The sequence below is a fragment of the Gadus morhua genome, chromosome 13 (genome assembly GCF_902167405.1).
Source record: "Gadus morhua chromosome 13, gadMor3.0, whole genome shotgun sequence".
NCBI lineage: Eukaryota > Metazoa > Chordata > Actinopteri > Gadiformes > Gadidae > Gadus > Gadus morhua.
The window spans coordinates 20,267,097-20,279,796 of NC_044060.1; the positions used below are offsets into that span (position 1 = coordinate 20,267,097).

The 12,700-nt window shown below is 52.3% G+C and overlaps 1 protein-coding gene across 1 annotated transcript in view; it reads right to left on the reverse strand.

Moving 5' to 3' along the window:
- Positions 1-3,420: 3,420 nt before the first annotated feature.
- frmd4ba (FERM domain containing 4Ba) overlaps positions 3,421-12,700 on the reverse strand; it is a 39,882-nt gene continuing 30,602 nt past the window's right edge. The window contains 11 exon segments of the mRNA XM_030373690.1: positions 3,421-4,956; positions 6,818-6,941; positions 7,206-8,137; positions 8,421-8,585; positions 9,233-9,362; positions 10,007-10,063; positions 10,394-10,622; positions 10,859-10,975; positions 11,072-11,205; positions 11,311-11,452; positions 12,134-12,272. Of these exon segments, the coding sequence (XP_030229550.1) occupies positions 4,836-4,956; positions 6,818-6,941; positions 7,206-8,137; positions 8,421-8,585; positions 9,233-9,362; positions 10,007-10,063; positions 10,394-10,622; positions 10,859-10,975; positions 11,072-11,205; positions 11,311-11,452; positions 12,134-12,272 (2,290 nt within the window). The 3' untranslated portion in view covers positions 3,421-4,835.

Below are 12,700 nucleotides of genomic sequence, written 5' to 3' on the forward strand. Positions count from 1 at the left end.
ACAAGTGGCTGTGTCCTAGGACAAACCAGGACACCTGATAGGCCGGTCGCGCCATCCACCTGGTGGCACAAAAGGAAGTCCCTTTGAAATACACCACACCCTCGACCCCGAGGCTATAAATCCAAGTGCATCGTTCGCGTTGACCAAAGCGCATCCGACCCGGCAGAGCCTTCAAAGGGGAGTAAAGGTCGTGACCCTTGTCTCATCATTATTCCCGCCGCCCCCCTCCCGGTGGTTTATTTCTCGACAGCGGCCCCAGAGGGCTGATGGATGGGTTAACTTTGTGAAACCGTCTCCCTCCCTCCCTCCCTCTCTCTCCTCTACTTGTCCCGATGTTAATCAATGGTCCTGCTGTATGGGCTCCAGCAGAAGATTACAGCCTAGAGAGCGTGAGCGCGCGAGAGAGAACGAGCGTTGACGAAGTGGATCCATCTGTCTCACCCTCACACTCCCCCACCGCACCACCCCCAGCATCATCCTCATCAACATCACCACCACCACCAACACCAGCACCGCCTTCTCCTCTCGCTCTCAACCCCCGCCTCCCCAAAAAATAAGCAGTGGCTGCGTCAGCACTCCTGGGCCTTTCTGATTGGAACAACATTTGGAATTGAGTGCAGATAGTGGCGGGCTGTGACTGCAGCGCTCGAGCATCTGGAGCGTGGACTTACAGCGCGCTCCACGCTGTTATTTGTTGTGTAAGCAGCAGTGCTCGCAGATGGGGAACGGGTGACGTAAATCGCTGAGTCAAAATAATCATGAACCTATTTATATGTGATGTACTTATTCTGTTTTGCATCTCACTGGGCTTGACGGGGCATCTTGCGATGGCAGTTGCTGAAGGTGTTGGGCTTGTACAACGTGACAGGCCTCAATTTTGGAAGGATAGGAACATTCAAGTGTTTTAGTTATTATGTTAGTGGTAATGGCTTTTTGGTCATTGTTTAGTCGTTCATTGTAAAATTATTTTTTATTAAGGGGGAGATTTTTTGTGTTTGAAACAGCAGCTGCGTTTCTCATGCGAGACGTGGTAAAACAACGTTTTCATTAGCCGAGGTTACCTCAGTTTTTCTTTTGATTCCTCTTTTGAGAACTCTTTTGAGTCCTCTCAAAATATAATGTATATAAAATACAAAAATAATATTAAATAATATGTTGGGAGTATTACCAACAAAAATCCCATGATGCTTGTTGATGTGCAAGCCCTGTTGCTCACAGCTCACAGCGTATGAGAGTGGGAGTCTGGGAGGGAAAGTACTTTCACGGTCTGATCTTGTCTGTGTGCTCAGGTGGTGGAGGAGTTGAGATCGGGGCTGCAGGGCTTTCTCCTTCTGAGGCGTGCTCTCTCCTGAAGGTACCTCATCCATGTTGTTGTGCAACCTAGCAGTGCGCACACACACACACACACACACACACACACATACACACACACACACACACACAGTAACCTCAAGGTTAGTCCTGCAAGGGGTACAGAAGAGGCCCTTGTTCAATATCCTTTGACAGCTGTGTTGACTGTCCACACACACAGACACACTCACACACGACTGCTGGAGTGTACTTCCCAGCAAACAGGTTCAGGCCTTGGTGCATACTTTGAACAGACTAGAGATCTTGGCACAGTCTTTTGTTCCGATACAGTTCTTACTCCTTCATGACTTTGACGGCACGTTTTAACAGCATGTTGAGACATTTGGTCTTCTTTTTATTTCAACACAATCCAAACCATGCCAGGGAAGCAAAAAGCAAAACAAAAGTTAGCTAACGTTACTCTTTACAACAGACTCATAGGAGTTGGGGAAAGGGGAAAAGCTGCCATAATTGTACATGCATTACTGCTCCCTCGAGCACCCTTAAGAGGATGTGACCCCAAGCGACCCACACCACTCGTCCTCCCTGAGAAGCTTTGGTTTTCGGTTGGGTGGCTGGCAAGCTACTCTCCTCACAATGACAATCTGCTCTTGTGTGAGCAGGTCCGGCGGCTGCCACCTGCTGCTGTTGGCATCCTTACCATCAGGCTGACCAGGCTTTAATACTAGCCTCACAGGGAGTACTGTGCACCTACCACCACCAACAAACTCAACCTCCACAAGCCTCTCTCGCCGGTGAATGAGTCTCCACCTCCTTGATCTGACCAGCGTCGTTCCACACCACGTGACAACCCGGCGGCTAAGCCACTGATTACCCCCTTAACTCTTGTCTGCGCAGAGAGGCAAACGTGTCAGATCATGGGACGTGCAACAGGCATCCAAGTCTCAGCGGTTGTTTGTCGTCGAGTGGGTTCCTCTCAATTTGCATGACAAACAACAGAGGGTGCGGCCGCATCGCAGGGCTGATCTGCTGTAGACATCAGGAGGGTTGTTTTGGTATGTTTGTATTGTTGCATATAGGGGCACATTGTTAACAGAGCCACATCTCTACCAGCCAAGAGAGCAGCCTCCCTTGAACTGCGTGTGCAGCTGGCGTTGAGCAGGGCGGGTTGAAGGACAGACGGAGACAGCTGCATCTATCTCGCCTTTCTACTACACATACGGTTCACTCCAGCCCAGAATCATAACAGAGGGAGGGACAGACGGACACACACAGACAGAGAAAGAGAGCGAGAGACAGACGGAGAGCCCAGGACCGAATGCAGCTGGTGAACTCCGAGCTGGATTTAAGAGTTTATGGGTGTGGTGTGAAATAGTGGGAAGAGCCTGACTTGCAGGGCTGAGAAGTTTGCCGTGTTTAATGAGAGGCAGGGGAGGGAGGGATGGGGGGAGGGGAGATGAGGTGAGTTGTTAGAGGGGGTGCGGGGGAGCAGAATGCCGGAGGACATGTCGAAGAGCTTCTCTACACGGACGCCCACGGTGAGGGCCGTGTCGTATGGGTGTCCCAGGGATGACACCAGAGGAGTTTATGGGCCGCGGAGGGCGTGTCAGCTGTTAAATACTGGTTTGGTTGGTTTTTACGGCTCAAGAGACCCAAAAACCAGCCAGACAAGATAGTTTGCAGCCTCTTCTGAAAACTAAAGTTTTGTTAGGTTGGCACATTAATAGTTGACTCGCTTATCTCATATGCATCATGTTGACAACCTTATAAATCTGAAACAAAAAAGGCAATAAGAATGGTTTAGAGAGAACATGCTTTGTCTATCAAAGACATACAACCCCCAGTAAAAACGAATGGGACGTGAGATCAATGGGCCATTTCAACAAAGCCCTGTTAAGTGGAGAGCATTGTTCCGCTTCAGACCGTGCTACTAATGGAATTAGGGGAGTAAGATATTCAATTACTTAATGTAATGGATTTAGGATTACATCTTGTGTTTTACCAAATCCAAGCAATGGGGGCCACCCTAAGAGCCAAAGCACTATTTCCCTTAGACTTCACAGAACATTTTACAGAGGACATTAAATAAATGAGGAAATATAAGATTCATTCATGATTTGACTTAGACTTTTTTTATTCAAACAAATCAACAATGTAATTATAAAAATTACTAAGATCCAGCTTAAAAAATTGATTGTTTACTATATATTACATGTTTTTTTTAAACAGGCTATGAAACAAAAACAATGTATTTACAATACCAACATGTACATACAGCTTTATAGAAAAAACACTGGTCCATGGATTCCAGCATGGATACAAGCTTGTTAGAAAAACAAATCATCTAAATTGGTGCCTTTTTTCATTTCATATTTTACTACAGTCCAGAGTTTCCGCTGAGACAAAAAAAAAAGCACCAGTAATATTAAAATCCAAGATGGTATTTGGCAGGACTGTGTTATATTATATTGTTGATACTGAGAAAGGCGAGAATACTTTTGTAAATGGATCTAAAACCGTCCAAAGTCACACTAGTACACACAGCAGTGCATAGGCTACAGGCTCACGGGCTGAGGGGTCTTCCACTGTCAATATATCCCTTGAATCCTTCATTTCAAAATAGCCCCCTGCCAGCCCCTGCATTGATCCTTCATTGGCCCAATCCCAAAGTGAGCCCTGAGGACTAAGGACTAAGGACTCACGGACTTCATTGATCTCAGGTGCCAAGTGACCGAGTGTGTGAGGCCACAGGGCCTCAGATAGGTATACATGTGATTGGGACAGCACTTCACGAGAGCACGCGTTACCTTGACAACGTTTAATGACAAAGATGTTGCTGCTTAGGTGAAGTCTGCACTGATGTGGACTCCCGGAAAGGGCTCGGTAAGTGTGGACTCAAACCCTCCCGCCCTTTGGAATTCGACATTGGGACAGCCCTAAAGCCTTAATAATTTCGCGGGAACGCACAATAAAGTCTGTGAGTCCGGACATTGGGATTGGGCCATACTGTCTGTGCGAGAGGCAGAGACGTTGGACGACATGTCATGGTTGTAGTTGTTCATTGTAGAGGCTCGGTAAATCCAACTTTAAAGGGATGGTTCCTCGTCCTTAATCTATCTATATACACAACACACACACACAAAGAAAAAAAACCTCTGGATTTAGTTTGGGGAAGTGCAGAGCCCGCCTTCTCCAGTTGCGTTCACTGTTTCACAAAGTCCCAGGAGGGAGGGCCAGCCCGGACGAGGCCTCTGTGAACTACAGGGCCATTGACCTCCAGACATCCCCAGGGCCCGGGGATCGCATCGCGACAGCCAGTGGTGGCTGCTTTTGTTCGTTTGTGTTTTTTGTTGTGCACGCACCAAGACCCGGGACGGTGTTTTCCTCGCTCGCATTCTTGTCCTTTTTCAGGTTCAGAAAAAGTATTTCCTTGAAATTCTTTGGGTCGCTCTTATCCAGAAAAACCGGTAAGTGTGGTCTAAGGCACAGCAGCGTAAAGTGTGTGAGAGTTCCCAGCGCTGACTCTAGACGATGGTCCCTGGCTTGCCGGAGGTCTCGTGCCACTGCAGGTGGTCCTCGGGGTCCGCGGGGCTGCCCAGAGGGCTGCCCGCGTGGGTGTCCAGCTGGTGGACGTCTATGTAGGACCTGGAACACACACGCACACACACAGGGTTCAAAGGCATTCTACCGTACCACATGGTGATGGACATCAGGGAAGGCCCTGGTTATAGACACATGACAGAATGAATTAACACTGGGTGGTGGGAACACGACGCGTGTTGGACACGGAGGGACGGTACGTGTGTTTGGGGCCTAGGGAGACCTTTTGACCTTTAGCTCTCAGAGGATTGGTTGATTAGAATCGATGTAGCTCGTGTTCTGTGGACCAGCGGAGACCCAGTGTCAAATCATTCTGAATCACAGCAGAGCGGATGCACACAGACTTCATCCGTCCAAACATAAGTGTTTGAACAGCAGAAATGCGTTCAGCAGGCTCACATTTCCCCTCGCTTTCACACTGGTGCTCCAAAACCACCACCCCCACCACCACAATCACAACACACCCAAAACCAAACCAAATCAAAAACGCCTGCGATGAAGTAGGCGGGAAACCAGACCAAATTGAAATGGCAGTCCATCTTTTTTTGTAATGTTTTTAAAGCGATTGGCCTCTCTTCCACACCACCATCACCACTGTGTTCATGTGGGGTTATTTTTAATAGTCTCACCCTTTATCTGCTGCTGTGCCTCTGATTATCTATGTAGGATGTGGGAAATGGGGCTAGGAGGGTTTTGGGGGGGGGGCAGTATCAGTATCGTAGGCAACAGAACCACACATCTCTATTGGCCCTGCAGGGTACCTGGCCATATCCCTCCGTCTCCACTCAAACCCCGGGGGGCTGTATCTGTGCACGAGAGGGGCACGGGTCAGTGGCGGGACACGGGGGGGGTGGAGGTACAAGCAATCACATCTCAGATCGAAGCTATAGTACGTCTCGTTATTATTCACACACACACACGCACACACACTCGCACACAGAGAAATGTGACTGCTTGATGGCAAGCTGACAAGAACAAGGAGGAGAAAAGAAGGCAGCCATCTTTCTGTTGCTGCACAAGCCATGCAGGTTCCTTGTCCTACATGGAACAGCACGATGCAGGTCTGCACTTTCGGATAACATCAACAAAGCAAACTCAACAGCACAACTCAACTCAAGCGGCAGGCCGCGCGGCCGCTGTGCAGACAAGCCGTCGGGAGAGCCGGAGCTCTCTGGCTTGTTGCCCGGGTTACTTACTATGGCAGACTAGCCTTAGCGAGGGTCGGCCTATTGAGGCCCCGCCCCCTGGAGGTGGGGCTTGGCCCGGGACTGTACGTCGCCCACCTGGAGCGACAGCCGGCAGGGGGGGAGGAGGTAGAGGAGCAGGAAGTGGGGAAGGAGGAGGAAGAGGAAGAGGCGGAGGAGGAGAGGCTAGCGGGGAGAGGGGCACAGCGCCTCTGGACGTCGGGGCTGTACCAGACACCGGATCTACAAGAGAGAGCAGGGGGCCGGCTGGACGGTTAGGGACAGGAGGAGGAGGGAGCTCCGAGGAGGAACCGACTGCAGGCTGAAACAGATCCTCCCCCCACGCCGCCACCCCCCACCTCCAGCATCCTGGCGGCCATGTTAGCTAGAAATGGAGCCGGCTCAATTTCCAGTCCATAACTCCAGGAAGTATTACAGGTTCTACAGACAGACCGGCATTAATAACAATCCTGAGAATTCACTGACACACACAAACACACACACAGACCCACCCACACACACACACACACACACACACACACACACGTTGATTGAGTGTAACTCGGCACGTGCCAACAACCAAAGGGATTATATTCAAAGAAGCCATCGTCATTCTTGGTGATTATCAACAACAGTGCTTAGCTTAGCTTGGCGTGCTAAGGAGGAGGATTAGCCGGGGGCTATGATTGGATAAGGAGGAGCTGTTTGTTGTGTTGTCTCACCTGCTGTGCGTGGGCTGGCTGTAGTGTGCGGTGGTGGTGCTGCAGGAATAGGCCTGGTGGGCGTGCACGTCGTACTGGCCCATGCTACCGCCCATGTTGCCCTGCCAGTTCCCTGCGCACGACGCTGTGGGACCAGGGATGGGGAGGAAGGAAGAACAAACAGAAGATAATGCCACACATTGGCCTCCATTCAACAGGTGTCCCCCCCATTGACCGGCACCCACAAGAGGGGCTTTCCACGGTGGACCTTTAACGCTTCTTCACATTTGTACGATTGTGCCGTGACGAATATCCCGTCCTGGACCAATAAAACCCAATCTTTCCACGATGCCCCGGCTTGCTCATACACAGTCCAGCTCAGCGGTAGGGCGTTAGGGGGCGTACTAACCTGTCGAGTAGGACCTTGCGTAGGGCGCCGGCATGGTCTGGTAGCCCAGGCTCTGCTGGGAGCCCCGGTCGTACTCGCAGTCGTATTCCGGCTGTTTGACGCCCGTGTTGCGCTGGTACCAGCCCCTCAGGTGCTCCGCCACCAGGGCCTTGTGCACCGTCTTCTGGGGCGGCTGCTGCTGATAGGGTTGCTGCTGCTGCTGCTGCTGTTGATAGTGGTGCTGCTGCTGCTGTTGATAGTGGTGCTGCTGCAGCTGCTGCGGATGGTGTTGCTGCAGCTGATGGTGTTGCTGCAGCTGATGGTGTTGCTGCAGCTGCAGCTGCTGAGGATGGTGCTGCTGGAGTGGGGGCGGAGCCATCGACGGCCGAGACCTGGAGGGCCGCAGCGTGGCGTAGAGGTTGGAGACGGACGCCATGCCGCCGTCCAGCTCGTCGCCATAGCGTCCGTAGCCGTGGTGGGGCTGATGGGGGGAGGGGTTGACGCTGTAGTGGCCCTCCATCTCGTTGCTGTCGTACGCGTAGCCTCCGTTGTTGTAGAAGGGCTCGGGCTCGGGGTAGCTGGGGTAGCCCGTGACGTAGTAGGCGGTGGTGGTGGGCCGTGGGCGTGGCTGGTAGGCCGGGGCGCGGGCCTCCGGCTGCGCGTGGTGCTGGGCCAGGTTGGGCATGCTGCCCGTGTTGGCGTAGAGCTCCTTGCGGCGGCCGCGGACGCGCTGGCGCGCGGGGGCCCGGGAGCTGTGGTGGTGGGGGCCGCTGTGCTCGGCGCTGGACTGGCTGGTGTAGGAGGAGCCGTCGTCAAGCGGGTCGGTGCTGGTGCTGCGGCGGGGGCCGGGCTGGCCGAAGGCCGGCATGGGGGGCTCCGGCTCGGGCGGGTAGTTGGACTGGGACTCCAGGCTGCCGCTGCGCTGGCGGAAATGCTGCGGGCCGTCGTCAGACCTGGGGGCACAGCGGGACACGTTGATCAGAGGGGGTCTGCGCTCCATGGAGCGCTGGAGACTGGCTCTCCCCCACGACGACTCAGACACGCTCTCAGGAGACGCAGTGCGTGGGCTGATCCAGCGTCCGGCCAGATGGCAGCCCTTTCTGAATATTCCTTCATGATAGTTCGTCTTTTCGCATTTGAATGAATGCGTGGGCGAGTGTAAATGTATGTATTCATCTGAGTGTGTGTGTGTGTGTGTGTGTGTGTGTGTGTGTGTGTTTCACGACAGCAGCCTACCTGAGCTGGGTGCTGCTGAAGGCGTTGCGGGGCAGGACGGGGGTGGGGGGCATGCTGCGGGCATCCCGGGGCTGGCGGGGAGGGGGTCTGTAGGGGCTGCTGTGGCCTGATAAGGCCCCGTGGTTAGGGTAGAGGAGTGGCTCCTGGAGCTGGCCGTACCTCAATCTGAGGAACACCAGATAAGAGCTTCACAGCGTCTCCCAGGAGCACACATACACAAACACATCAACAAACCCAAGGCCACGCTCCCCTCCCCCCATCCCTCACAAGAGATAACAACAAAGGGTACAACAACAATGAAAACAGGACTGTTTGGCATCCAAAAAAGAGCATTATTCATTCATATTATTACAAATATCCACGTCCATTCAAAATGAACTAAAGAGTAATGCGACAGATTCTCCCTCTTCCAAGCCACAGCCCACCACAGCGTTAGCATATCTTATATCTCAACATTTACAGGCAGAGTGGCGTCTAAACGGACGTTCGCCAGAGCCACGTTTTCAATTCCTCTCTCTCTCTCTCCCTCCGTCTGGAGCTGTCTAGTGCTCCTGACAGGCAGCAACACGCTCCCTCCCTTCTATTTTTAAAAGCTGGCGCGTTCAGGCTGATAAGGGAACAGAGGGGCTAGGGGCAGGGGGGGGGGGGGATGATGACGATGGAGAGGTGGAAGAGGAGAGGAGGACGAGGAGGGCTGGCTGGAATGTAGCCGTGCTGCTACACTGCAGGTCTGTACAGGCTGGTTAGCTGAAACGCCGGTATGAGCAGCCTCTCTTCAGAGGTGTGTACTCCGGCTGCGCTGCGTGTCCTACCTGTTGTCTAGGGGCTGTTCCGAGGCCCGGCGGTCCTGGCCGTAGTGGATGTCCAGGGTGTCTGCGTGGTGCGGCCGGGGGGAATACTGCACCGACCTGGAGCGCAGCCTCTGGGACCCCAGCTCATCGTCTGGAGGGGAACACACAGCACCAGAGTCAACTCCAACTCTGGAGGAAACCTGCGGGCGGGCGGCTTTAATATTGACCAATCAGACGTCAATTTGGTTCACAAAAGTACGATAGTTCTAAAAATGACAAAATAAAAAGGTTTCCTTTTAAAAAAACAGAAACCGATAAACATCTTGTGAAGTACATCTGAAGCCATGCTGTGCAGTAAATGAAATGGTTCACACGTTTACGCAGAAGTTCCCGAAAACGGTGACATGGTGTGAAATAAACCAAGAGGTGCACTGTTGTAGCAGTGCAGCTGAAACCCTGCTGTACATTAGCACCACGGCCCAAAGCAGCAACGCGTGAAGGTGGCAGTATGCTCCAAACACGTGAGCTCTCAACTGAAAGCCGGTGGAAGTGCTGCAGAATGCAATGGTGCTGCCTCGTGTTTGTACTACTGCTGTGACCCGGGGTCGGCTCATTTAACACCGCTCCGCTACACAGCGGGCCGTGGCGCAGAATAAGGGGTGACTTTAAAATAGAAAAATAAATAAAAAGGGACAAATCTCGAGGCACATTAAAAAAAGCAAAACCAATGCAATCGACCTCCCAAGGTAAAGGGAGACACTGCAGTACACCGAAGGCTGGAGGCTCAGTACGCACCGTCGTCCAGAGTGAGGCTGTCCGACAGCGAGCTGAGCTCTGAAGGGTTGGAATCTTCTGAGAAGGGCAGAGAGGAACAACTTCATTAACGCCCCCATAGTACACACATTCAACAAAACACTGTGTGACAGATCGATTTCCCGAATGAAATACTAAAATTACAACATAATTATATCCATGGCCATCCATCATAGTAAGTATACTGTTAAACCCATTATTTGTTCCCCCATTGAGGTATGAATACCGTTATCATCAACATCATCATAATAAAAACTAAATGTACCAGCGAGCTCCTCGTGATGCTAGCTGCGTGATGGGAACTGACACCAGCCTCACGGGTAGCTTTACAGCTAGCATTTAGAGCCACGGTGGAAAGCCTCTGCCTACCAGCCATAATCAGCGAGGCCCTCTGGGTAGGCTTCTGGCCCATCGTCTTGCGGTAGGCGTTGATCTCGTCCTCCATGTTCTGCAGCATCCTCATGGCGTCCAGGTAGTTGTTCTTCCGCTTCTTCTTCACCGTCTTGGCCAGGTCTTCCTCGCTGGCCAGCTTCATGGAGGCCTCCACGAACTTCTGCTGCAGCTCGAAGCGGCTCTCCAGGTTCCTCAGGTGCGGGTCCTGGTGTATATTTGTTGTTAGTCCATGTTATCCACTTAATCATACCCTCTGGATGCACATTGATACCAATCGATCTAGAAAGACTGGGTGGATGGATCCAGAACTATTATATTATTGTTAGATGTTAAGCAGCTGCAATTCTACTGATTGAATCAATCTGTGGCAGAAAGTGTCCCAAGTGGTAAAAAAGAAGAAGACGGTGAAAGGGACGTTTACATATCAATGACCACACGCACCTTGTCGTAGAGGGAAGGGTCCTCCAGCTTGAAGGCCGTCCCCACGCGTCTCCTTATGGGTGGGGCTTTCTCCCCGGCCCCCAGAGGGTATTCCTTGGGCAGCTGTCCCGTGAGCTCCTTCAAACCAAACACACCATAAGGAGCCAGACGGAGACATTGGCAAAGCTAACGGTGCACCGACAACAACGAACGCGTCCATGGCAACAAACTCACGGCTTCTCTCATGCAGACATTCTTCAGCTCCTCCATCTTCTTGGCCAACTTGTCTTCCAGATCCTTCTCCTTCTTCTTCAGATCAGAAATCTTCTCTTTCTTCCGTTCCTCGATGATCTCAGAGTCGACTGAACCTGCAGAAGACAATGAGTCAGCTGGATGACAACGAGCGTGATGGCGGGTCCTTCACTCCCCAGACTACTAACAGAAGGTCAGGTAGCTCTTTCTGGCCTGCTTACCGGCTGATATCAGGCTGCCGTTGCTGGCCATGATGAGCTGGTCCCGCGTCTCGGTGCTAGTCATTTTCCTGATTCTCGGTACAGAGATCTCCGTCAGGTCCATGGCGATGTCTCCTGAACTTCTTGTGGCCGTAAGCTTTGCCTGGGCCAGCAAAGACAGAGACAGAATGGGAGGGAGAGAGGGAATGAGTAAAGTGAGGGGTAGGGGGGGGGGTAATCAGTGAAGCGGAGGCGGCCGGGTCGGTATTTCATCTTAATGGTGTCGCACTGCGATGCGGGGAAGACCCATTTGAATGCTCAGCGCTTGCCGCGCACGGCTTCCTCATTAATCTAGGGGCGGTGGCGGTGTGGATGGATGTGCCATCTGCCTCCGACAGAGAGAGAGAGAGAGAGAGAGAGAGAGAGAGAGAGAGAGAGGCGGAGTCTGAACAGCTCCAGCCTCCACTGCAGCCAAAAACCGTGGTCCAGAACGGATGGCTCATCATGAGCCACTCATGGTGTGTAATAGACCCCATGATCAGCGTCAGGGGGTGTGTGAGTGTTTAACCATGTCAACCATGCATGCATGCTGGTCTGTTTACAGTGGGGAGGTTGATATAGTAACACAATTATGACGTGGCCCAATACTTGAGAGAGGGCTGCATCAACACAGATCAAAAGAATAAATGGAAGGAGGGACTGAGTCTGGAGCACGATGATAAAACCAGCGGGGCGACCCAGAGCATGTGGGTATCGAGGTGGATGGGAAAGAGGGGTGGGGGAGGAAGGGGGCCGAGAGCGTGGAAACAGAGGGAGGGAGATGGAGGGAGAAAGCGTGACTCACTTTGCTCTGTTTCCTGTCCAGGTAGAACTGGTGCTGACTTATAGCCATCCCCCAGATAGTCTTGATCAGAGAGTGGCTGGCATACCAGGTGTGGATGACCAGCCCTGCCTGGCCGAAGGTGCGCTTCGTCACTGTGCGCCTGGAGAGCCCAAACAGGAGAGAGGAACACGGCCATGAGCCACAGCATCACTGCAACTCTTAGGACCACAATGACATGCGTGTGGTTTGCAAGTGTCACAAAGAGTATGGATGAAAACAATGAGAAGAATAGGAGCAGCTAAACTGAGCTTGCTTTGGATCAATGACTTTTAATTACAGTTTAGTTAAGGGTTAAGTATTAAGTATCTATGGAGGGTTAAGAGTTAAGGCCAGCAATAGATGCATCAGCATCGTTTGACAAGCTAAATGTGTTAACACAGTGCCCTAAATTAGGCTGCTGGTATCCTTCAGTCGGAGAAGGGCTTTTGTTGAAGAACAGCGCAGGCTAAAAAAAGGAGCATTTGTAAAGTAGGATGGGGGGGGGGGGGGGGGGGGGGGGGGGGGGGGGGGGGGGGGGGGGGGGGGGGG